Genomic DNA, 24522 nt, shown 5'->3' with positions numbered 1-24522 from the left:
GTAGCTTAGGCCTTAAATACAGTAAGAGTGAGTTTGAAAGAGGAGTAAAGGAAGCTATTTTTGTCAAACAACAGAACCCATCATTGAATCGGAATGGTGGTTTGAGGTTTAATTTGGACCCTGTGTTCAGCAGGTTACTGAGACCAAAACCCACAGCTCTTAGTCTTGCAAATGAGGTGAAGGCAGGGCCGAGCCAGAACAATAGATGCTAACAAGCCAGTATCAGAGTCGTTCATACCCAATTCAGGGAGCGACACTTCCCTTTTATCGGAGGTGTTAATAACAGGATAGGATTATACCACTACTCCGCCCAGGCTTAGTGTAACGAACCAATAGGAGGAGGGTGTTGGCACACCAATTCCGCCCACTCTTACTGTATTTAAGGCCTAAGCTACCAGCACTTATTAGTTCGCTGACGAAGCTCTTCGGATGAGGAGCGAAACGTCCGACACCTTCTTCACAGAAGTACAGATGACGCCTCAAGAAGCCTTTTCCTCGAAGGTAACAGTGGTGTGAAAGTGTTTGCCCCCTTCCTGATTTCTTATTCTTGTTGCATGTTTGTTACACTTAAACGTTTTAGCTCATCAAACAAATTTCAATATTAGTCAATGACAACACAACCAAACACAAAATGCGTTTTTTAAATGAAACCTAAACAAAACAAAACCCAGACCATCACACTACCACATTTTACTGTTCATGTTCTTTTTGTGAAATGCGCTGTTACTTTTACGCCAGATGTAATGAGACACACACTTTTCAAAAACTAATTATGAAACTCAAAAGCTTTTGTTTTGCATCACTCCTATTTCATCTTTTTGCACGTTGAAGTGCAAAACCAATGAATAGCCCATATTCATTATTAACAAAACAGCATGAATACTTTGTAAAACTCGTGAAGCCATGAAATGTGAAGAGGTAAGGGATTATTGTATGGGGCCCCTTTTTCCCCATTTTAGGGTGATGCGATGTGGTCAAGGTCTGACCCGTGCTTGCCAACAAGCTTTTTCCAACCACCTTTTGTATTGACAAATATTTTTTTTGCATTCTGTGTGTTAAAGTTTAGAATAAAAATGTAGTGTTCATAAAGGTAAACTTTACATCTGCAGGGATCAAACACTTATTTTTCAGTGTTTTCTTCCAATATACTAATTCTTGCACCAACGCTGGACTGTGATGTTGGTATTGCTGTTAACATTTGACTTTGACTTGCTATATGCTCTTGTAGGTGAAAAAAGATGAAAAAATGTCCCATGTCAAGTGTAAAATGTTTACCATGGGACTTGTAGAAACGTAAAATGACCTGTGGTGAAGAAAACCTGCCAAAGGAACGTGTGAGACAAAAGCAGCTGATAAATAAAAGGCTTTATTTACACAAATCTTTGCAAACGCTGGTCTCTTACATAAGGACATACAAATATATACATGGTGTAGGGACTGCGCTCGAGGTTTGGGGTTTATTTGCATTTGACATGTTTAGAAAAGATGTACATCAGGCTGGGAAACATACACACGTCCTTCAAGTGCTATTCAACATCAATGTTGCTCGTCAGGAACCGCTCACTTTTCCTTCCAGTCACCTGCCAAGAATGATTGTTAAAATGAAACGTTCGCCTCGTAAAGGTTTCACACGTTGGGGGCGGGGGGGCAACACAGCATCCAAACATACAATGGGACCATACTACTTGTAGCAAGTAGGTGGACATCGCTCACATCTTGCCCCAGTCGATATTGTAACAATATTGGACATGAAAAAAAAACCCAAAGTGTTTAAGACCTTTTATCTGCTATACAATAACAGCAGCTTTATTCTCTTGTGTCTTCCAATGAATGGAGTCAACTTTGGTTATGTCTTGAAGTCAAGCAGCATATGTGAGGAAAAATGACCCACTGGACCTCATCCAAAGCAAAACTACATGCTTATGATGTTAATGTACTTTCTTCGCAGCACAGTGGAAGCCCTTTGTGTCCAACTGGCTACTTGGGACTTTGTCCTGAGACATGAGGACAATGGTTATTGAGATTCTTGTGTTTTCATGATATTTCAGGATATAAATATCTATACTCTGCTGTGGTCATGGCTTGACAACAAAATGAAACTAATTAGGGTGTGTCTTGTTAGTTGCTGTGGTAGAATCCACGTTCATGCTGCCATTATTATTTTTAGGCTTACTTTGCACTGAACAGGAAGCAAGTGTCTACATGTTTTAATGTTGTGTAACTAGGTATTCGTGATACTGATGGTAACAATACTACAACACATGTCGACATAAACGGACCATTTCTCACAGATGGTGTCACCATATTTGTCGATGTCGACTTAAGCGGGCTCTGTATAGTAATAAGAACATGGTGGACCAGGACTTGACGAGTTGGTCCACGTAGACAGATTCTACGTGCGGGGTTCCACTGTACCACGTAATCCAACAAAAACCCGGCATAGGTGATAGCGATACTGCCCCTTGTATGAATTGAAGTATTTGTAAGAGAATGAAATGATATCATTTATGTGAGAAGTGAGGAGAGCTGGTAGAGATATTAAACCTGCATGGATGCGGACGTGAGGAGGGTCACTGTGGTGCCCCGGGGGCGGTGGACACAGAGGAGCTGAGAGCATTGGTGGGGGCAGACAGCACAGGTGATCCAGTCAGTGGACCCAGGGCAGTGGAAGCTGGCAAGGCAGAAATACCTGGAGGACAGGAAGCACAGTCATTACTGAACTCCTACTTCTTCTGTGCTTTTATTCAGATCAGCCTCTCTAACCCTTGTGGTATCGTGTTGGTATTCTTAGAAATGTTGGATGAGAACCTCCTGGCCTCAAGCGGAACACTGTGGATTGATCTCTGTGGTATCACGTAAGACAGGGGGAGGAGGAATACATCCAGCACGTCCATGATGCTCGTGCATCATCAGCTTTGCCGTTGTGGCTTATTCTGAATTATTCATTTGTGTGAGGCAATGTAAGAACATCAGTCAACCAATATCAGCTGATTTGGCCTCAAAATGAGTAAGGCATCGTTTTTTTACTATGGGTTTTTTCTGCCGATAATGATATCGGCGTGCGAGTGATGGCGTCGTGTTCCACATAGCAACAAGCTTGCTAGAGCTCAGTATGTCTGTCTGGAATTCTTTCCAAGGTGTCAACATGCAATTTGCAATGATTGTAAATGCGCCTTCCTTTAATTCTTGTATTCTAATATCACAGCCCAGAAGGAATCATCTCACTCGCACGCAAGCATACCTGCAGCAAAATAAGCAAATGAGCCCACTTGATCATTTTTCATCGTTTCATACTTTGTTCTTACGGAGATGTTTATGTATGATGTGATGTACAGTCAATGTGTAGCTTTTCAAATGGTATCATTCCCAGCATCATTGAATTGGATTCTTATTTGTGAAAAGGACGAACCTGCCTTACTTGTTGACACTGGGAGAACATTTGATATTACTTGACAATTGCTAGTGATTTTTTTTATCACTTTCATTGAGACAAAATGTTTCAAATCAATTCCACAAAAAAGTGGTCATATTTATGGCACTTTTTCCTAGAACTTACTTTGCATGTTGCGGTATTGTATTGTTTATTTGTGAAATGTATCATGTGTTCTAGGGGTGTCCTGATCCAATATTGATATCGGATATTGAGCCAATATCAGCACCTGGAACCTTTATGGCTAGCTGCCACTACGTGTGGATAAAACTATACCACACATACATGAAGAAGTTGTGATTGTTTTCTGTTTAATTCTGATTAATATCACGTGATCAAGCCTTTTCTAACATTCCACACTACAAAATGTGTCAAAAGCATGTATGATTAATGCTGATATCAGGTTGACATTGAATCAGCTGATATTCAAGGATGCAATACTGGGATTGGATTAGGGGTGTAACGATTCATTCACTACATCGATTTATGTTCCTACGATTCAACTACATCATTCTGGGTTCTCGAGTTTCCATTCAGGACAACATAAATATCAATCCAATATCGTTTGACATCGATTGAATCAATGCCTGGAAATGAAGCATGGGACAGGCTTTATATGGATGAGCTTTTACGTTATAAACGTTACAGTCTGCCTGTCGGTGACGTCACTGTCTTCCGGGTATGTGGTGGTTGACCTGTGAAATATAGTTGATTCACTGCTTCTTATGGTCAGTTCATTCACTTTATTCAGGATTCATAATGAACTCATTTGGCCTTATTTGAAATGCCTTTTAAGTGACATTGATGACGACAATACGCAAAGTAAGTACGTTTTGTTTTGTATCATCATCCAGCACGGCGTGTCCAGGTCAAAACACATATGTAGGGATTTTACAAATACTGTACAATACAATGGTTATTAGTGTTATGCAAGAAGGTGGTTATGGTTAATAATTTGCAGGAGGAAGCATGGCAGTGATGATACTAGATGCATGAGCTTGTGATGAGAACGTCCTCCCAGGCTCTGCTGGTTACCTGCTGTTGCTCAATGGACCTCAATCATTTACTATTTGTATAAATGGCATTAACACGTGGTAATTTGTCATTCTGTGTTTTATAACTGTACAAGCAGAAAAAACTACTTATGTCAAACTTATGTCAAAAACTAGTCTGATAACATTTGTGTTTGCTCAGCATGTTGACGAAACAAATGCTTGTGTTCTCACCAGTGATGATGCTGGCCGTGCTAACAGCCGGGTTCCCACTGGCTAGGTTGGCAGCTCCAGCTCCACCACGAGACTGCTCCTTCAGAATGGGAACTACCAAAGCAACCAAAACAATGACTTTCTATTTCAATAAAGCCCAAATATGCTTTCTATTTGTTCCCAAACCACTAGGGGGATGTGTATGTACAGGTATGTACTGTACATATATTCATAATAAGATTTTTCAGTATGAAACACTGAGTTTGGTACAGAAGTGTGCCAAAGTGAGAGACAGGAAGTGTTTACGGCATCATGAGTCTACTTGGTAAACAAATACAGCACGGTGCAGTCTTTGGTTATCGGAGTCATGACTAGTGCTTGAAAAGCTTCTGTGGTTCAAGTATGAAGACACTCCTAAGAATGTAATACAAGCTCCTTGCAGGGACTAAGCCTAATGATGAATGCTGAGCTTACAGAAGTAGGGATGATCCATGGCCTCCCGGGCAGTCAGCCGGGCCTGGTGATCGTAGCGCAGCAGCTTATCCAGGAAATCCAGAGCTTCAGGGCTGACCAGGTGCTGGTTTTCACTATGGACGAAGCGCTCCCACCGTTTACGAGAATGCCTGGAGAAGAACAACAAGTACGAAAGAAGATATTCAATGTTGATTCATTTCATTGACTTCATTCTGTACATATTTGTTACTTTTGTCATGAATATCATAGTTGCTTTTGCTGGAAAAGATGCTCGAAGATTTGTAGACCAGTTCTTCAAACAAACATTTTAAGTGGTTTTAGCTCGCTACTTACCTTCCAAGTATATCATTGAAGCGAGGTTCTAGCTCAATGTTGTACTTATCGATGTAATCGTAGAGGTCTTCTGTGCCTAAAACCTTGGCTATTCTCACCAGCTGGAAAAAGGACAAACTCTCAGTCATAAAATAGGGCACGCACGCAGCACACACAGTACTACACCACACACATTGCAGCAAGAATTTTATCCTATTTCCCGGACTATAAGGCAAAAAAGTCAAAAATGAGTATAAGTCACCAGCCAAAAATGCACAATGAAGAAGAAAAAAAAACATAAGTCGCATTTTTGGGGGGAAAATGATTTTATAAAATCAGAGACCAAGAACAGACATTTCATCGTGAAAGGCAAGTTATATTAATAACAATAAAACAGGCTAAATAGGCATCTGTTAACGTAACTAACAGTTATTCAGATAACTACAGCCTAAACAACATAACATAACTACTTTACTTGCAGCTTGTAATCTGCAGAATATGATTTGGGAGCGTTTGTGTTCCGTCTTTCTCAGTTCTTTTTATAAGTTGATGTTTGCATTTCCCGGTTTATTAATCACACACCCGCTTACTTGAACTGCACTGGCATTATACTGTATTATTATTATCCGTTTGCACATCTCAATCTTACTCTTGAATTATGTCTCAATTATTTATGTATTTCTTAAGTCTCTGTGTATACCTGTATGTACAGTGAGAGCTAAAGTCAAATTCCTTGTTTGTGTCAGCATACTTGGCCAATTAAGCTGATTCTGATTCTAAAAAAAATCGGTATCATCCAAAATCTGAACCGGCAGGTCAAATTTTAATCGGTGCACCCCTACACAATATTCACCAAATATATATATCATATATATTTTTTAAGTTCTAAATACTTGTATATTCACCAAACATATTAACAAATATACCACATTATCAGTAAATAAAGTACATATGGTGAACAGGGGCTGTTATGCAGTCTTATAGCAGCAGGAACGAACCTCTGTTCTACGGCGCAGAGAGAGGAGCTCGTCACTGCGGCGGCTTCTTTGAGCTGCGAGTCGCATGCAGGTGTCTACAGTTTTTGAGGACATGGCTTGCATCAGACAATTAGAAAACTGCTAATTTTCTACCCTTTTGGCCCTTCAGCCAAACGCAAAAGTCTGTTTCTGTCCTTTAAAAACAAAGCTTTTGGATAACTCCGATCAGAGTGGAGAATTAAAAAACTTCAGACTAGGAGATCTTGCACCAATTTCTCAGACTAGAGCTGTCCTGTCCTTTTTAGATTGATATTTTAACTATTAAATACCCACAAGGCATTTGGTCATTTTTTCCTTTTTGCACTACAAGGAAACCTAAAAATCAGGACACTTAATTGGTGGTTTAAGTTGTTCTGCTCTGTATATTAGTTTATATTATTTTATTTTATTAACTACCTCAAACGTTTTGAAAAGCCTTGTGATTTCCTTTATTTGCAAAAGCAAAATACTGCTATGCACTTGAATTTTTAAACTGAAAAACAAATGACTAAAAGGAACTGATGTCATTTAGTAGTTTGGACAGCAATTTTCTAAACGTTTCATTTCTATTTGAGAGAACTACCTCATGTGCAGTTACAACAACAACATTGTATTGTTTCACGGGATGGTGTCTTTTGACTTTATTCCCCTAACATTACAGCAGTTTTTTTTCTATTTTTGCTGTTATTTTTATCTATTTCATCTTTCATCTTGTAATTTTTTTTAGATTGTGCGTCAGGCCAATTAAAAAAAAAAAAAGCAGTGGGCCACAAATGGCCCTCGCACTGCACTTTGGACACCCCTGCATTAGAAGTTCTTATACATGACCTGATTCTGATTCTGCAGCCTTTACACTCTTTGGGCATGTGTGGTGGTATGCCACAGTTCAGACTTGTTATGCCTAAACAATACTTTCAAAACTTTAAGCAACTGCAGATGGAAAGCAGCTGCAGCTAAATTGTGAAGCACTTCTTCTTTATTGTAAAGATGAATGTGTTTACACATTGTCCCTGTTCAACAAATAATAAAATAAAATAACTGCCATGCAGCTGACAGATGAAATTGTGAGCCCCATTGCAGCCCCTTTGCTCCACCGCTCACAGAAACAATCACGGCAGCAGACGGCAAAGGCAGCGAAGTTCTTTTCACAAAGCCTTCATGTGGGTTGGCACGCTCCGAGCCCCTCCTCTAAACACCCCCTCCAACTCCAAAACCATTAAGTTCATTAAGGTGAACATTTAAAACATTTAATTTAAAGTGAAACCAGGAAGTTTAAACTGAAAAAATGACCAAAAAAGAATGAATCTATTAAAAAAAAAAAACCTCAGGAAAAAAGATGAACACGAAGGCGTGAAAGATATATATTTTACATACAGTCGTCCCTCGTTTTATTGGTTCCAGACCTGACGGCGACAAGTGAATTTCTCCAAAGTAGGATTCAATAAATAAATGACAGCATATAAAACCTTTTTATGACCTTCTAAATACGCTTTTGCCGGTATTAGAGCCCTCTAAACATGAAATAATACCCCTATACACTTGTATTACCCAATATAGTAGACATTACAGAAAGCCATCTTAGACATAAATAAATTAACTCACACGTTAGCATTGACAACATACTTCCTGGTGGCTCTCATCAACGTAACGTTACTGACACCTAGAGACCAGTGTAGAATAGTGTAGAACTGCCTCTGTGGTTAAAGAGAGACTTACGATGCACTTCAATGGTTCTGTTAATAAGCAGAGTACACATGCAGTGAACGTTCACACAGGAGCTGCTATCTGCTAACCTGCTGATAGCACTCAGCTAACAGCCATCTCTACCTACTGCATTACACTTCATATCACATCTTCTTAATGCTTTGTGTATTTTTGTTCATTTTACAATTTTTTGCCACTTCAATGGCTCTGTTAAGCAGAGTACACATGCAGTGAACATTCACACAGGAGCTGCTGTCAGCCACTCTCGACACTGCTAACCTGCTGCTAGCACTCAACTAACAGCCAACTCTAGCTACGCATTACACTTCATATCACATCTTCTAAATGCTTTGTGTGTGTATTTTTGTTCATTTTGCCATTTTCATGCTTGAACAAATGGTTAATTTAGGCCAAGAATACATACAATTTGCTTAAATATAATTTTTTTCCCCCTGCGATTGGTTGGCGACCAGTCCAGGGTGTACCCTGCCTGTCGCCCGAAGTCAGCTGGGATAGGCTCCAGCATGCCCCCGCAACCCTAATGAGGAGAAGCGGTATAAAAAATGGATGGATGGATGGATAATTTTTTTTTTTGCTGATAATAGGCCGTATTCAACCACAAAACAACGATTATGCAATAATTAATTTTTGAAAAACCGCAATAGAGTGAGAGTGCAATGTTCAGGGGACAACTGTATATTCATTACTAAAAACAAAGAAACATCCATGTTTTTTTTCCATTGATTGACGGCAGTGTTGTGGCTCCATCAGTGTCCTTGATTTGGAAAAACCTTGCTGAAAATATTTAGTGTCAGTCAGGGCCTGTCCACGTGGGAAGGTTTTCTGGTAATGTGGTCACCCTGAAACAAAATCTGCCAACGTCGCCATGACATCACCGCCCCATCACATGTCCAGAAGTGAGCGGTTGGGTACTGCTGGTGAAAAGCCAACATAATATCTGAATTCTCCTGATATCTTTTGTCTTACTCTAAAATGACTCGCAGAAGTAATTCTACTTCATCGCAAGTCCACACAAGTGTTTTTCCTTCTTTCTAGAATTTTGTGTGCCACGTGGTTTTGTCTGTTTGTTTACAGCGCCACATGTAGGCATTCCTTAAGTATTACATCCTTCTCACCCAGTGATCTGTTCCCGTGTGGACGTGACTATTTACTGACCACGGCATTTTTTTCCAACCCGCAGCGTTCCCATGTGGACGGAGCCCAGGACTGCAAGACTGTGAAGCAGCAATGCAGAGTGTGAGTACCTGGTCATAGTTGTCATGGCCATGGAAGAAAGGCTCTTTCCTGAAGATCATGCTGGCCAACATGCATCCCAAGCTCCACATATCCAGACTGTAGTCATACATCTGAAATACACAGATCTTGCTTTAGCTCTGACTGTAATTCGGCACATTTCCATTTCATGGAGTCCTAAAGTGCAAGTGTTTTACTTGGATTTGCTAAAATGGATGTGTGCCAATTGTAAAATTTGTAAAAGACGCAATCCACCCGCACTACCTTCACAATCGCCGTAATGCGCACCCTTGATATAGAATATGTCCATATGTCCATTCATACAATGTAGGCCTGGGCGATAAACCCAAAATTTACCATTACCGAAATTTACTACGATAACCGATGTCACTTTGCCCATGTCAATAAATTCAGTGTTTTAATAAAAAAGAAAACACCAGTCTTTTTTGTCTGTTTTCACTGTGTGTGCTGGTAAGCTATGTTAATTTCCCTTTATAAGACGAGGTAGGGCGTGTGTAGTCACGTGACTCCACCCATCCAGCCTGAACAAGAAGGGAACAGACGATGAGGGAATGGCTGATGGTTCAAATGAAGAAGTGGCTGTACAGTGCCAGCATTTGACTCTCTTACGCGCCTACAAATAGACTGTGCAAGTAGAAACAATAAAAAGGGGGCACACGTGCGACTACATTTTTCAACCCTTTCATTCGCATTTTGCTCGTGAAATAAGTCCATACAAAGTGAATCCAAGTAGAGTAACGTTTTGGCACAAATGTATACATATCTACAAGTCTCCTACAACTTGTCTTGGTTCACATTGGCAACTTGTGTTGATGCACGATGACATCTCAGCCGTACAAGCTGCACTCGCTAACGTAGCTAACTTGCTATGATATCAGTTGGATACTGGAGCGCTGCGGGAATGATGACTGCTCTCTGTGACGTACTATAGTGCTTTCCCACTCGTGCTAAAAATACTTTTTTTTTGTTTGTATGCATCATAACGCCGCTCCAAATGATACACAAATACTTGACTTTAGATATATGGATTTTTAAAACCTTAAAAAAAAACATGTAAATCAGGACCAATTATGCAAAATTGACAATTCACAAATACAGAATAAGATAATATAAACATTATAAAAGCGTCTCTATAGGAAACCATGATTAGTTTGCTCTTGTTAGCAGTTGTTACAGATTCCATGCTTTATTTGATGTCAGGACTAGATGGTCACATGCTACAAGTACATGTGAAATTCTCTTTTCATTGTGTAAATGGTCATTTTGATGGTGGTTATCTATCCAGTTTCTAAAGCCAACATGGCCCACACATATAGGGAAATTTGTATTATATTAATAGTTAATTTATTGTTATTCTTATTATTATTATTATTACATGGTTGTGGTAGGTTGGGCATCCCATTACGTGCATTCCTTAGGCCTTAGGCTAAATACAACAATGGTTCGGTTTTGTCCAATCGGTGCATGTAAACATACAAGATGAATCAAGGAAAAAGCTCTTCCTTCCCCTTGAAGAGTTTTACCTGATAATCAACCAAAAGCTCGGGTCCTTTGAAGTAGCGTGATGCAACCCTGACGTTGTACTCCTGTCCTGGGTGGTAAAATTCAGCCAGGCCCCAGTCAATAAGACGTAGCTACACACAAGACACATGCACCTATTAGTGACAACAAAATACAAGTTTGTGACAGTACAATATAAATATGGGTATTATATAAGACACACATTGTAGTTTGAAGGGATCATAATCAGCACATCATATACAAGCATGCTGTAAGGCAGGGGTCCCCAACCAAATATCAGGTGCAATGATATAAAAAAAAAAACCCACACTTAAAAAAAATGTAAATAACTACATCAAATTTTATGTAAATGGATAACAATTTTGAAAATATGGTTCCCTATGACGTAACGTCTCATTTCCAACACTACATATTTCAAGTGAGGCACAGTTTACCTCAAAGTGGAGGAAAAGGCGAGGCATTTGGCTACAGAGTATATACAACCCCTTGGAAAAATGATGGAATCACCAGTCTCGGAGGATGTTCATTCAGTTGTTTAAATTTGTAGAAAAAAAGCAGATCACAGACATGACACAAAACTAAAGTCATTTCAAATGGCAACTTTCTGGCTTTAAAAAACACTAAAAGAAATCAAGAAAAAAAGATGTGGTAGTCAGTAACAGTTACTTTTTTAGACCAATCAGAGGGAAAAAATTATGGAATCACTCAATTCTGAGGAAAAAATTATGGAATCACCCTGTAAATTTCCATTCCCAAAACTAACACCTGCATCAGATTAGATCTGCTGGTTAGTCTGCAGTTAAACAGGAGTGATCACACCTTGGAGAGCTGTTGCACCAGGTGGACTGACATGAATCATGGCTCCAACACAAGAGATGTCAATTGAAACAAAGGAGAGGATTATCTAACTTCTTAAAGAAAGTAAATCATCACGCAATGTTGCAAAAGATGTTGGTTGTTCACAGTCAGCTGTGTCTAACATCTGGACCAAGTACAAACAACATGGGAAGGTTGTTAAAGGCAAGCATACTGGTAGATCAAGGAAGACATCAAAGCGTTAAGACAGAAAACTTAAAGCAATATGTCTTAAAAACAGAAAATGCACAGCAAAACAAAGGAGGAACAAATGGGAGGAAACTGGAGTCAACGTCTGTGACCGAACTGTAAGAAACCGCCTAAAGGAAATGGGATTTACATACAGGAAGGCTAAACAAAAGCCATCATTAACACCTAAACGGAAAAAAACAAGGTTACAAGGGGCTAAGGAAAAGCAATCGTGGACTGTGGATGACTGGATGAAAGTCATATTCAGTGATGAATCGCGAATCTGCATTGGGCAAGGTGATGATGCTGGAACTTTTGTTTGGTGCCGTTCCAATGAGATTTATGAAGACGACTGCCTGAAGAAAACATGCACATTTCCACAGTCATTGATGATATGGGGCTGCATGTCAGGTAAAGGCACTGGGGAGATGGCTGTCATTACATCTTCAATAAATGCACAAGTTTACGTTGACATTTTGGACATTTTCCTTATCCCATCAATTGAAAGGGCGTTTGGGGATGATGAAATCATTTTTCAGGATGATAATGCATCTTGCCATAGAGCAAAAACTGTAAAAACATTCCTTAAGAAAGACACATAAGGTCAATGTCATGGCCTGCAAATAGTCCGGATCTCAATCCAATTGAAAATCTGTGGTGGAAGTTGAAGAAAATGGTCCAACCTGCAAAGCTGATCTGGCAAAAGCAATCAGAGAAAGTTGGAGCCAGATTGATGAAGAGTACTGTTTGTCACTCATTAAGTCCATGCCTCTGAGACTGCGAGCTGTTATAAAAGCCAGAGGTGGTGCAACAAAGTACTAGTGGTGTGTTTGAAGTATTCTTTTGTTGTTGTTTTTTTCATGATTCCATAATTTTTTCCTCAGAATTGAGTGATTCCATAATTTTTTCCCTCTAATTGGTCTAAAAAAGTAACTGTTACTGACTACCACATCTTTTTTTCTTGATTTCTTTTAGTGTTTCTTAAAGCCAGGAAGTTGCCGTTTGAAATGACTTTAGTTTTGTGTCATGTCTGTGATCTGCTTTTTTTCTACAAAATTAAACAACTGAATGAACATCCTCCGAGACTGGTGATTCCATCATTTTTGCCAGGGGTTGTATATTGGAGCGTATGCATGACAGCAGCCGCATGACCTCGTCCATCTGTGTTGGAGATGTGCAGAGGAGACTTGGACCTGGTGGATCTCTTCAGCTACGTCGCTCACGTTTCAATCTCATTAAACTTCCTGGTGTCTTTTACCCCTTTTGCACTGCCTCTCTGGTGGTAGCTAGCGAGCTCATTTTTGTCCCACGGTGGAGCTACAAGTTCACATTCACGCTAACATAATTTTCACTTAATCTTGCTGTTGTTATCATTACAATACTTATGGCTCGTCTTCAAAACACTACATGTGTGACTAAGTTGTTCAAACACGTAGTACGTCCAGCTTTAGACAGTCATGCTATCACAGGGGTCTCCAACAGGTAGCTCGTATGCTAGCAGTAGCTCACCAGCTGATGTTGAGTAGTTCAAGTATTTGCTTCACCTCTTGGTATTTTTATAAGTGTTCTACTCAAACATGACGCCTGAACATACTGAGTGGAGATGTGCTTTGTAAATAAAGTACAATTAAATGTTGGCAGTCACAAATAACTCTCCTCTTCTTTCATTTTGTCAAAGTAGATTTAATAATGCTGCAAGTTGGATACACCTGTGCTATCATAACCCTGGACTCTCAAAATATACTCTATATACAGGACACATTTGTATAACACAAATATCTTAATTATTTTATTTTGTTCATTGTGTTATTTTGAACTAAAAAACATTATTGAACAGTTTTTCCCATGTATTAGCTTTACTCTAAAACAGGCATTAAATTAAATTTAGATTTGTGTCAAATAGTACAAAATGTTGTACTTTTGTACTAGTCACTTGGGGTGTAACGGTACACTAACATGTATTTTTGGGTCGGCTCAGTTTTTTGAAGTCCTCGGTTTGGTAAATTTTCGGTACAAAAAAGGCAGAAAAAAATGTATAAAAATGCTTTTAAAATGCAAACAGAAATGTGGCGAAATGTAAAGGACAATTAGTTAAATAGCTCTCTGTTGTGCCCGTGATCACTTTCAGCTTTTTCATAAAGTGCTGGTATAACTTTCTGGTTACAGTGAGGACGTGTTGGTATTACGTAGCAAGGTTCAAGAACTTTAATCAAATACAGTCTGGAAAAAAACATTAGACCAGCCTTGTTCCTTCAGTTTATTGATCCATTTTAATGCCTGGTACAACTAAAGATACATTTGTTTGGACAAACATAATGATGAGTATAATGAAGAGTTGAATTTAAGAGCTGATATCTCGCAACTTCCATGGTTTTCTTGATAATAACCAAAATGACTTAATTTCTAACATGAATAGCTCTAGCATTGTACTGCCAAAAATGTAACTCTTATGAGTTATTTTAGATTTATCCAAACAAATGTACCTTTAGTTGCATCAGGCATTAAAATGAAGAAAGAAACTAAAGAAACGAGGGTGGTATCATTTTCCATGACTGTTCTTAAAGCCAGCGCTCTCAACAACTGAATATGGACGTAATCTCGTGGCTATAAAAACTCCAATACCGTGTGTTACTGCTTTGGCCCGGTCAGAGTAGCTTGCTAGAGGTTGTTTATATGCTGAAGTTATCGGTGTTTGCACTAAGCTGGTTTTCTTTCTTGTAGAGGTAACATTCACTGCCGGATGATGTGACGCTTTAAGTTCGCTAACATGTTAGATGAGTTTCCTGCAGCATATCCGATATCCGTGGAACAATGTCGACACACAACTGTGGATTTATCCACTTGCCTTTGTCAATCCGTAATTTTAACAGGGACGCCAAAGTGTTCCCAAACAGGAGACCATAGTGAGATTGGAGGGTCTTCCAGCTCAGGCTTGCATCTGCCATGATGCCATTTGTCACGCCTGCGAGCTACTAGCGTTCTTCCCCCTCAGTCACTAGTGTCCGACGCTCAGAGGGCGAGCACAGACGTTTAGTTTAGTTCCATGTGAAGCACTTACCACTCTTGTAATAATTGAATGAGAAAAATAGCATAAAATATAACCGAAACGGTACACAACGGCACCAAACATGCAGAATCGAAATGGTTCAAAACATCCATGTGAACCGTTACACCCCTAATAGTCACATAGTACTATTGGGCTATAGGCCAGGTAACAAAAAGAGGCTCAACATTTTAGACTCTCACTCTAAGTGCTCTCAGCAACTTTGCCAATAAATTAACAGTTTTGCAATGTTCTCAGTTCACGTTCTGCTGGTAGTTGAAAAACATTAAGTTAATAAATAAATAGGTCATAAAAATTGTTATTTGTCATAATAAAAAAATTGCAGATGCTGCAGCGGCACGACATAGCAGCGGCAGTCCCGTGCAGCTTCAGAAAATCCTAGGGGAAACCCTGTATAGTACAATATACTGACCTTCGTTGGATTGGTTTTGGCATAATGTACATATGAAAGTGGCCTCCATTCTTCCATTTTTCTCTGTGCTATAGTATTCTTATTTTTTAGTTGACCATTTTATTTATTGGAGAAGTACCTGCCAGTAGATTGCAACTGCATTTTCAGGCTTCATTTTAAAAATCATATAATAATAATAATAATAATAAATAATAATAAAAAGAGTATTTGGGTAGAAAAAAAAGTTGTTCTCCGTATGAAAAAATACCACCAAAACCACAGCCCAAATACGGAGGTACGGGGCATACCGTAGGTTGCCTGTGTTGTTGTTGTTGCTATTTATCGTTTGACCAAAGTAGCGTAGCAAAGTTGCTTCATAGCCGTGAAGCCAAAGGATTTATTCATTCTAGGGGGCGTTCTCCAAAAAATTGCCAGAATCGTACCTCCAAAACGCCGGGACTTTTTGCGGATTAGCCGAAAATGTGGGGATCCTACATATGGATTCAGCCTGATAAGACACTGGGTGCCAGGTGTCAAAGCACTTACCTTGCGGTGTTCGTGATCAATCATCACATTATGAGGCTTGACATCTCGATGCATTATTCCCATACTGTGGCAATAGTCCAAGGCCTACAGACAAGAACCAAACAGCAACTTATAGAAAGGTTTTGCCTGAAAAGAAAGAATGTGTGTGGCAAACGACCCAAGACGGACTCACCTTAAGAATCTCGTACATATAGAATCGGATGTCAAAATCTGCCAGAGTTTGGTACAATTGCTGAGAACCAAAACAAAGTCATCAAAGCGACCCATATTCAACAGAATCATGACAGTATGAACATAGGCATGCTTAGAATGTGCCAGTGATTGAGGATAGGACCAGAAGACTGTTGACATTCTGGCACCGAAGACGTTGCACTGGACACTAATATTCCTCCATTACATACACACATGCATACAAACAGAAGCAAGAGTGCCAAGAAAGGAGGGTTTACACTTGAGCAATCATGTCACAAAAACTAACTTCTCACCTTAAAGTCCGTGTTGTTCACATGCTCAAAGACCAAGGCAGGTGTCCGGGACTGAAAAACAACAGTGATGCATTCACAATACTGCAGTAAGTGACAAGAGTTGTAAATGCATAGTTATGTGCCCAAATACTGTACATAAAACAAATAACATAAAGCTATTTAGTTTAATGAAAGGGCAAGATATAGACCTGTTCTAGAGGAAAGTATCCTTTTATGACCTATCAAATATAAAATAAAATAATATAATGCAATGGGAACACTGTTGGTCTACTTGGTTAATAATGTGTACCTGAGTAAGCATCCTACTTAACCGGCCTAACAGGTACATCCAGCCATAGAGTAAGTATTGGGCTATGGCCACACCAACATTTTCAAAAACACGCATTTCCCCGAAAAAAAAAACCTCTTAAAAAAATATCTGTCCACATAAACATACAACCAACCGCTACTGAAAAACCCACCGTAACAGGTTGCACAATCGTGTACATTATCTTTCAAATCAGCATTCGGTCGTTCACTCCCGTAGAGCCCAGAAAAATACACGTTTTGTTTTTTTCTCTGCATTAAATAAAAGCAATACATGTTCGTCAATAACTTCATCTTCTGTTGTTAAATAAGCTTTAAAAATATGAATTCATGTCTCACATTTCTCAAGACACACACCAAAAACCTCCGTTTTTTTGAGCTGGCTGGAAATTTCCAAAAGCTCCGTTTTTAAAAGAACAAACCCCCACATTTGCGTGTGTATGAAAGCAAAGCGCAAAGAAAAATCTGCCTTTTGTTATATCTGTATTGATGTTGACATGCCTTAGGAAGGGTCTCCCCTGATGAGAGAAACGCTAGAGCAATCTTGAGTGTTTTTTATCATTTGTTGATAAACGTCAGCAAATTCAAACAATTCTCAGTGCAAGTGGACAATGGTTTGACAGTGGTTAAAAAATAAACTCACCCCTATGAAGCGCTACCCTTACTCCACACATTTTCAAAACACTCACATGGGGTTTTACAAAGTAGTCAAACCTCAGTTTTCATATACTTGTAAAAAAGTGACAAAAAATTTTGCCAAAATATTTCCTACACAGTCTGTTATTGTACAACACTGCACGCAACAAACTAGTCCGTTTGCCCTGTACTGTATCATTCCGTGGACTCGAGTGCCCTAAAAAAGCAACTTAGGTGTCGCTGACTAATAACATGTGATGGGGCCAAAGACAGTTGAGATTGTCAGCGTTTCGATGAAGGTGAGAAACACTATTTAATTCGAGAAACAACTCATGGCAAAGTACAATGAGTCCACATCAACATTATGTTCCATCCTAGCGAAGAAAGGAGAAATCAGGGAAGCTAATGTAACAGTTATGCTTTGGTCATGCATGCGGTTATAAAGCCTTTCAAAATATACCTGCATTGTTTTGTGACTCAGTTAAACAAAAAAAGTCTGTCCTGTGAATCCAATATTGTCTAGTCTTCATAGCTGAGACTTTCTGCCACTTCAAACAAGAGGAAAAAATTGGAAATGATGTACGAAGAAAAGCCTCTGCCGTTGACACGAGGTTAACATTTTTTGGAGGTGGAGGTCCGATGGAGTGTTTGGAGGCGGAGCCAGCCAGAGCGCAGGAGCATAATTCAACCTTTAGGAACTTAAGGCTGTGTTCACACTTGTAGTTCAGTATTTCTGCTCAGACCAGAAATGTTAAAAAGATACTTAGTGCATTTGCTTAGCACTCCAACTGATACCAAAGGCTACGCAGTAAAAACATACGCATAGAGACAGAAATGACAAATAAGATGAGTTAGTTTTATGAAATGGCAAAATGGCAGGGGGATATTCCAGGTAGGACAGTGGTCGGCAATCTTTAACATCAAAAGAGCCATTTTCCCTCATCTTTGTTATAAAAAAAAAAAGTCTTGAGCCGCAAAACATTACACAGCTTATAAACTTGTAGAAATTGTAATCTTTTTCTATTATGCTTTTCCTCTTTTCTAACCTATAAATGTTGTTACAATGTTGTATTCTTGTGTTAAACGATGCCAGCGCGTCAGATAATGAGGTTTGCGCATTTGGAAGTGAGCCCTGAAAGCAGTTTTGGACATCTCTGCACGCTGTTTTAGGAGGTGTTTTTTTTTCACCAAGTTCCACCAACGTCATCCCAACGCAGATTTCCTTATAGTCTGGAAGATCTAGAAAGCTTTCTGTGCAGGCTATCGTGTGCAGCTGCTCTATAGAACTCCAGAACTCAATACAAAGGCCCCGAAAATGAGTGTAACAGGCCCCCTTTAAATGCTATCTGTTACAACAAAATTCAACAAACACAATTGCGCCATGCATGTTTAGGCCTACTCTGAAATCATTTGAAAACTTGCTTTAGACTCAATTCAAAACTTGCTCACTTTTTTTTCCTCTCACGACTTATGACGAGTCGGATATTTCACATTCGTTTCGAAAATGCACGTCACCCACTTCGGTGTTAAAAAAAATTACCACGCTCGGTGAAGGGCGCCTCGGGTTGCCAACCCCTGAGGTAGGAGGTTCCAAATTCTAAGTCGACTTACCCTGAAAATACTGGGCTGGTGCCCAGTGGTTGGGGACCTCTTATTTATGACCCTCACTTGAATAGGAATACATAGAGAGACACGCTCGAGCACATTCTAACACTTAATAAAATGTGTCACATAATTCATGTGATCATGCCGCTGTGTGATCAGTAAGCAGACAAGCAGTGTAAGTGTGCGCCCATGTAGAGACAGAAATACAGAAAATTAAACATAAATCAACAATTTGATAAGAACCAGACCAGGGTTTGTATGATTGCGATCACACTTAAACTGCACTCATTGGAACTGAACCAAATGTGACAAAGTGTAAACATCTTAGCCTCAATGTACTTTTATTGGATCTACAAAAGTGTTTCCTGCATCTGACATAAAGACGACACTGGAAAGATTCATTCGACTACATGTAGAAAACACTGAGGGATGCTTCCAAACAAGGGGGCTCTCCCATAGAAATTAGTGAGCAGAATCTAGCAGCAGCAGTATCCCACATTTGGGAAAGCAGACGAGCATCCCTCCAACAACCAGTACCAGTTTTCACATGTTGGTCTGCAGCACTACCCAAGCCAAGTTCTTATACTGAACAGTAAGTGAGGTGACGCTGATGTGTCACAGGATGGCATGAATAGTCATTGCTGTTAATCTTTCAAAGCGGTTTGTTTCCAATACTGAAACAACTAAATTTACAACTAAATCATAGAGAGACCCCACCCCCACATTAGTGGACCAGGCAAAAAAAAAAAAGCCATGGAAAGCCAAGTACTTACAGAAACAAACTTGCCAAGCCAAATTGGAATTGAAGAGCTTACACAAGTGACAGCATCACCACATGATTAATCATTAATTAAAATGATTGTAGTATCTACCAAGAACCTAAGAAGATATACTTACGACAGGGTCTTTCACAATGTCAATGAGGGAGATAATATTAGGGCCTCCTCGTAGATTCTCCAATATCTTGATCTCGCGCTTGATTTTCTTTTTCTTCACAGGCTGACGGAACATAAACGGACGAAAGTTAGCGTGGTGACCTGACAAAATCCAAAACTGATCAACCGCTCACCAACAACGAGCAGCAGCATGTCACAGATTTACCTTGAGGATCTTGACAACCACCTTCTCATTGTTGGTAATGTTGATGGCCTCAAAGACTTCACTATATTTGCCGCGGCCCAGCTTTCTCACCAGCTGGAAGTCATCTTGGTTCCTGGGAATACATGGTACCCAAACATCAGACAGGTTGAAAACTGCTGTAGAAATACTACAAAACAAGAATCTTACCCCCACTCCACTACGTGGGACTCATAGTCCCAGTACTCCCTCGGCCGGTGAGTGTTGACTTCGTTGTACACTCTGGCCCGGCTTGGCACGGGTCCTGACATGTCCGACAGTTTGGCAGTGAGTGGTGTACAGCCGCAGAAGGCTTAGATATCGGCAGGAGGATTGGAGGGTGGGAGGGTGAAAGGGAGGGGAAGAAGGGAAGGTCGGGGGGGATGTTTGATTCAGACAGGGCAGGGATCTGGGGAGGGGTTATTTAAGGACAAGGGAGGGGGCACCAGGGGCACAGTGTTTTTGCTTTAAAAAAAAAAAAGAGATAAAACAAATTAAATTCTCCTTCAGGCAAATAGGTCAGTGTGCCATTTACTATGGTACCAATCAATAAGACACAATAACAATACAACACGGCTGAGTATGCATCCTGTGTATCCTGCCTCATCAGTTTTACTCATTTGTCATCATCCCTCCCTCACTATCATCCCATAAATATTCATTTCATAAAAACCACAGGACTACAGCCCTTTTCACACCACTCATTGACCAAAAACCTCACAGCGCTGTAAGAAAGATTAAAGTGTGGCATTTGAACATTTGAAAAAGAATGTTTCAATCTGAAATATTCTTCTTTACATATTTTCAGGATTATTTCAAAACAGCATACCCGCAAGTGTTGTAATAACAAAGAAATACAAATATCAGTGATTATACATTCGGAATATTTGTCAAACCACATTTCCATGCATACAATATTGTGATTACAGATGATACAGTGAACACCACAGTCCTGTTTTGCCACAAATTGAATTCAATTGTTTCTCATCTAAAGTCTTTGCTTTTCTTTTGATCACGACTGCAAAATAAGACAAAATGGAGACAAAGAAAGTTGCAAGTGGTGAAGGTAAAAGTAACCTTAAATGTTAATTTATCCCTTTCATTCATCATTTATATGCATTTAGAATTGTTTTATGCATGTAAAACTATTATTGTAAAAACTTCTTTTAAAAAGTGTTTTGTGTTAACATTTTTTGCTTTCTGGAACAGATTCTTTGGCTTTACATTATTTTTTATTGATTTTTTGGGGGGGGCTGAAGTATGTTTCAGAGTTGATTCATTATAGGCTAACCCAGGGTCCACTGTATTTTCTTTAAGACATGTTTTTCATCCACAATCAATACAAATATTCCCATTTACGTTAATCAGCACATTCCCGATGTTGTTGGAAATGACGTCAAAACAAAACAAACGTAAAGGGGGGTTTTGCCGCCAAAAAGCTAGCCCCCGAAGACAAAAACACTTTACACTTGTACCTTGACAGTTTTGCGTCATTGTGTCTCAATCTGCGTCCGAAGTACAGCAAATGCAGTGCACGGTCAGTACTCAGTGCCCGGACATTACACTGAACACGACCCAAATGATGAGTGTGCTTCAGTCAACGTCATCTTGGCTACACAGTGGTAAGTGAGTAATTGAGTGGTTGCAATTAATTCACAATTAAAAAGGAAAGAAGAATAAGATGAAGCAGATAAATAATGCCATCGCAATTTCCGGCAAGTGTGCAACGACAGATTTAGAACAGCACTCCACTGTCAAAATTCGTTCCCTCAGGAACAACGTATAGAGTGTGAATAGTATACAACATATTGGAGTGTACTGACGGAAGTATTCGATTTGCGACACAGTCTGGATTGGATGTCCTTTGACATAGCTCAGTCCCAAATTGATTAGTCATTGAGCACTTACCAGAAATGACAACCTCCATCTCTACGGGTTACTCCTCATTTTAACTTGCTCTCGCCCCTTCCTCTATGTTGCCAAGATGGTAACTATATTCGAGCACTTACTATTTTGAGCGCAACATCCGGGTACTGACAGTGCACTACGTCTTGCCGTACCTCTGTGTGAACACATTTATGCACTCAGAAGACTAATTGTAATTACGGAAGTACGCGAATTGAGACATTCATACTGTTTCGAATGGGGATGATTGGTACATAGGCATTTTGAAAATTAGCGGTGTATGGTTCAAAGTAACCCGGTGAGTGTATACTATAGGGGCTTTGACTCATGACAGCACAAATGAGAGCCACTTAAAGACCCCAAGTCCGATGATAAAAATGTGACAATCCGCGAGAAACCCATTGCTGTAGTCGACAGAAGATGTAGATAACTCATCCGTGTTGGGCGGGCCCTTCTTGTTAGCATGCTAACCTTAGCAAGTAGTAAAGCTTATTGGTTTCGCCAGGCACGGTTGCCGGCTTAACATGATCAGTGGAAACACTGCATAATTACCCCCGTGAACAATATGACGACTGAAATATTTCCCCAGAAGATCAGTCGTCAATCCGTATAGCCAAATGTCGGACCGTTGCCGGTATGTCTGCACAAGTGCGAGATTTCTGCTGTATCAGAGACAATATGGCGGACCCCTGCCGCTACGTCACGACTAAAACGGAAGTCGGAGAGGGACATGCGCGTCAAACGCGGAAACCGTTTCTACGGCATCGTATAATTACATTATTGCGTGTAATTACATAATGCTGAATGTTGTGCAAAAACATGTTACTGTGATATTATTTTACCCAGCCTATACACGATTAGACTGTAAGAAGATCAAATGTAAACCTGTGTATAGAATAGTGATGGGTCGGTCGCGAACGAATCGGCTGTAAGAGCCGGCTCTTTGAAATGAACAACAGGAGTCGGGCTCGCGTAGTAAGCGGGGAAAAAAAGTTTTTTGCTCGTCTTTTTTTCTGTTAAAGGCGAATGTCATTGGTCAAGATGGTGTCCACACTCAGCTGGGGGAGGGGCGGTGGCAGGGTGGTGCTCTTAGAGCCGATTCGTTTGTGACAAATTTGCATGAAGAGATTTGACCTATTTGGATTTAATTTGTCTATTGAGATGGGTCTTTGTTTTTTTTTCCTATAAAACAACATTCTAATATGTTCTTGTATCTGCTCACTGAGGTTTAAATACATCCATTTAAATAACAAACATTTGACATCATTTGTTTTTTTTACATTAGTAATTCATTTTACGCAATACAAATAATTTGGTAATAAATTAATTTAAAGCAGTAAAAATAATCCGAGGAGCCACTTGGGAGCCAAAAGAGCCGGGTCTTTTTAGTGAGCCGAGCCAGAAAAACTGGCTCTCTAAAAAGAGCCGACATTTCCATCACTAACAGAGAAGCAGTGGTGTCAACCCTACAGAATTTTACCTGGCATTTAACATTTTAATAGTCTCCTGTATTTTTAGTTGCATTTAAAAAAATCATCTCCTGTTCTGTCGGAGCAGCACAGCTTCCGGTCTACTCATCCATACTCCGGCAACATCGACATACTACATCCTGTAGCCTGGAAAGTGCGACCTTCAAAATAAAAGAAGCAGGGCAGTAAAATAATACCATACGCCAGGGGTCACCAACCCGTCAATTGCGAGCTATTGGTCGATCTTTGCCGGTCAATTGAGCAAATGTTAGTCCCCCCCCCTCCCAAGAGAGTGAGAGTGACCAACATGTGCGCATTTTGACCACTTTCTGGCATGACAGAAAGTAATACCCTCATTTTTCAGAAACATTTCCCTTACTTTGATGATATGATGATATGAATGAGGTTGTTGAAAAGTTTGATAACTACTTTGTAAATATCGGACCAAAACTGGAAGAAGAGATTCCAAAATTCTGGACAGTGGAGGAAAGGAATGAAAACATAGACAGGAGTCCTAATTCCATGTTCCTCACTGATGTGACAAAAAAGGAAATCACTGATAATAGTTAAATAAGGATCGTAGACCCGCTGACGTACATCAGTAATTTATCATTCCAGAGTGGTAATTTCCCAACAAAATGAAATCAGCTAAAATAGTTCCATCCATCCATTTTCTATACCGCTTCTCCTTGTTAGGGTCGTGGGGGCATGCTGGAGCCTATCCCAGCTGACTTCGGGCAACAGGCGGGGTACACCTTGGACTGGTCGCCAGCCAATCGCAGGGCACATATAGACAAACAACCATTCACACTCACATTCATACCTATGGACAATTTAGAGTCGCCAATTAACCTCACCTGCATGTTTTTGGAATGTGGGAGGAAACCGGAGTACCCGGAGAAAACCCACGCATACATGGGGAGAACACGTAAACGCCACACAGAAATGCCCAAGGGAGAATCGAACCCAGGTCTTCCCGATCTCCCGATTGTTACTGCGTTGGCCAACGTGCTAACCA

General features: G+C 39.9%; 2 protein-coding genes and 1 non-coding gene across 8 annotated transcripts in view; 1 reads left to right on the top strand and 2 right to left on the bottom strand.

Annotated features, from left to right (window-relative positions):
- slc2a10 (solute carrier family 2 member 10) overlaps positions 1–20465 on the top strand; it is a 37373-nt gene extending 16908 nt beyond the window's left edge. For 2 of the 5 annotated variants that reach the window (XM_054784071.1, XM_054784073.1), the window contains exon 7: positions 20013–20465. The gene's annotated coding sequence lies outside the window, so the exon portion shown is untranslated. Of the gene's footprint in view, positions 1–4659; positions 11478–20012 lie in introns of those variants that run through there. The other 3 variants (XM_054784072.1, XM_054784070.1, XM_054784069.1) reach the window with 3 other exon arrangements.
- Positions 1336–22734, bottom strand: LOC129186135 (casein kinase II subunit alpha-like). 2 transcript variants are annotated; one of them, XM_054784074.1, is made up of 14 exons: positions 22588–22734; positions 20302–20595; positions 20116–20227; positions 19912–20013; positions 16468–16518; positions 16155–16214; positions 15983–16066; positions 10940–11050; positions 9407–9508; positions 5443–5543; positions 5110–5258; positions 4657–4749; positions 2545–2689; positions 1336–1580 (listed from the first exon to the last, which is right to left on the bottom strand). In XM_054784074.1, exons 2-13 carry the CDS (start codon positions 20400–20402, stop codon positions 2571–2573), a joined length of 1185 nt encoding a protein of 394 aa, XP_054640049.1. In that variant the 5' UTR covers positions 20403–20595; positions 22588–22734; the 3' UTR covers positions 1336–1580; positions 2545–2570. The 2 variants fall into 2 exon arrangements, with proteins under 2 accessions (XP_054640049.1, XP_054640050.1); XM_054784075.1 differs by having other exon boundaries at positions 20302–22710.
- On the bottom strand, positions 16290–16425 carry LOC129187081 (small nucleolar RNA SNORA57). Its single transcript, XR_008572355.1, has one exon. It is a non-coding gene; the product is annotated as a small nucleolar RNA SNORA57 (small nucleolar RNA).
- Positions 22735–24522: the final 1788 nt, after the last annotated feature.

This window comes from Dunckerocampus dactyliophorus, chromosome 8, assembly GCF_027744805.1.
Source record: "Dunckerocampus dactyliophorus isolate RoL2022-P2 chromosome 8, RoL_Ddac_1.1, whole genome shotgun sequence".
Lineage (NCBI taxonomy): Eukaryota > Metazoa > Chordata > Actinopteri > Syngnathiformes > Syngnathidae > Dunckerocampus > Dunckerocampus dactyliophorus.
Note: the sequence above shows the minus strand (reverse complement) of the source record. Positions and strands in the feature narration are given on the sequence as shown.

What these genes read in the sequence shown, in the direction of transcription:
- LOC129186135 (XM_054784074.1), bottom strand. Translation starts at nt 20,402, where the DNA reads ATGTCAGGACCCGTGCCAAGCCGGGCCAGAGTGTACAACGAAGTCAAC. An exon ending in TCCCACGTAGTGGAGTGGGG is followed by an intron (nt 20,228 to 20,301) that starts GTAAGATTCTTG and finishes ATGTATTCCCAG; the next exon opens with GAACCAAGATGACTTCCAGC. An exon ending in TGGTTGTCAAGATCCTCAAG is followed by an intron (nt 20,014 to 20,115) that starts GTAAATCTGTGA and finishes ATGTTCCGTCAG; the next exon opens with CCTGTGAAGAAAAAGAAAAT.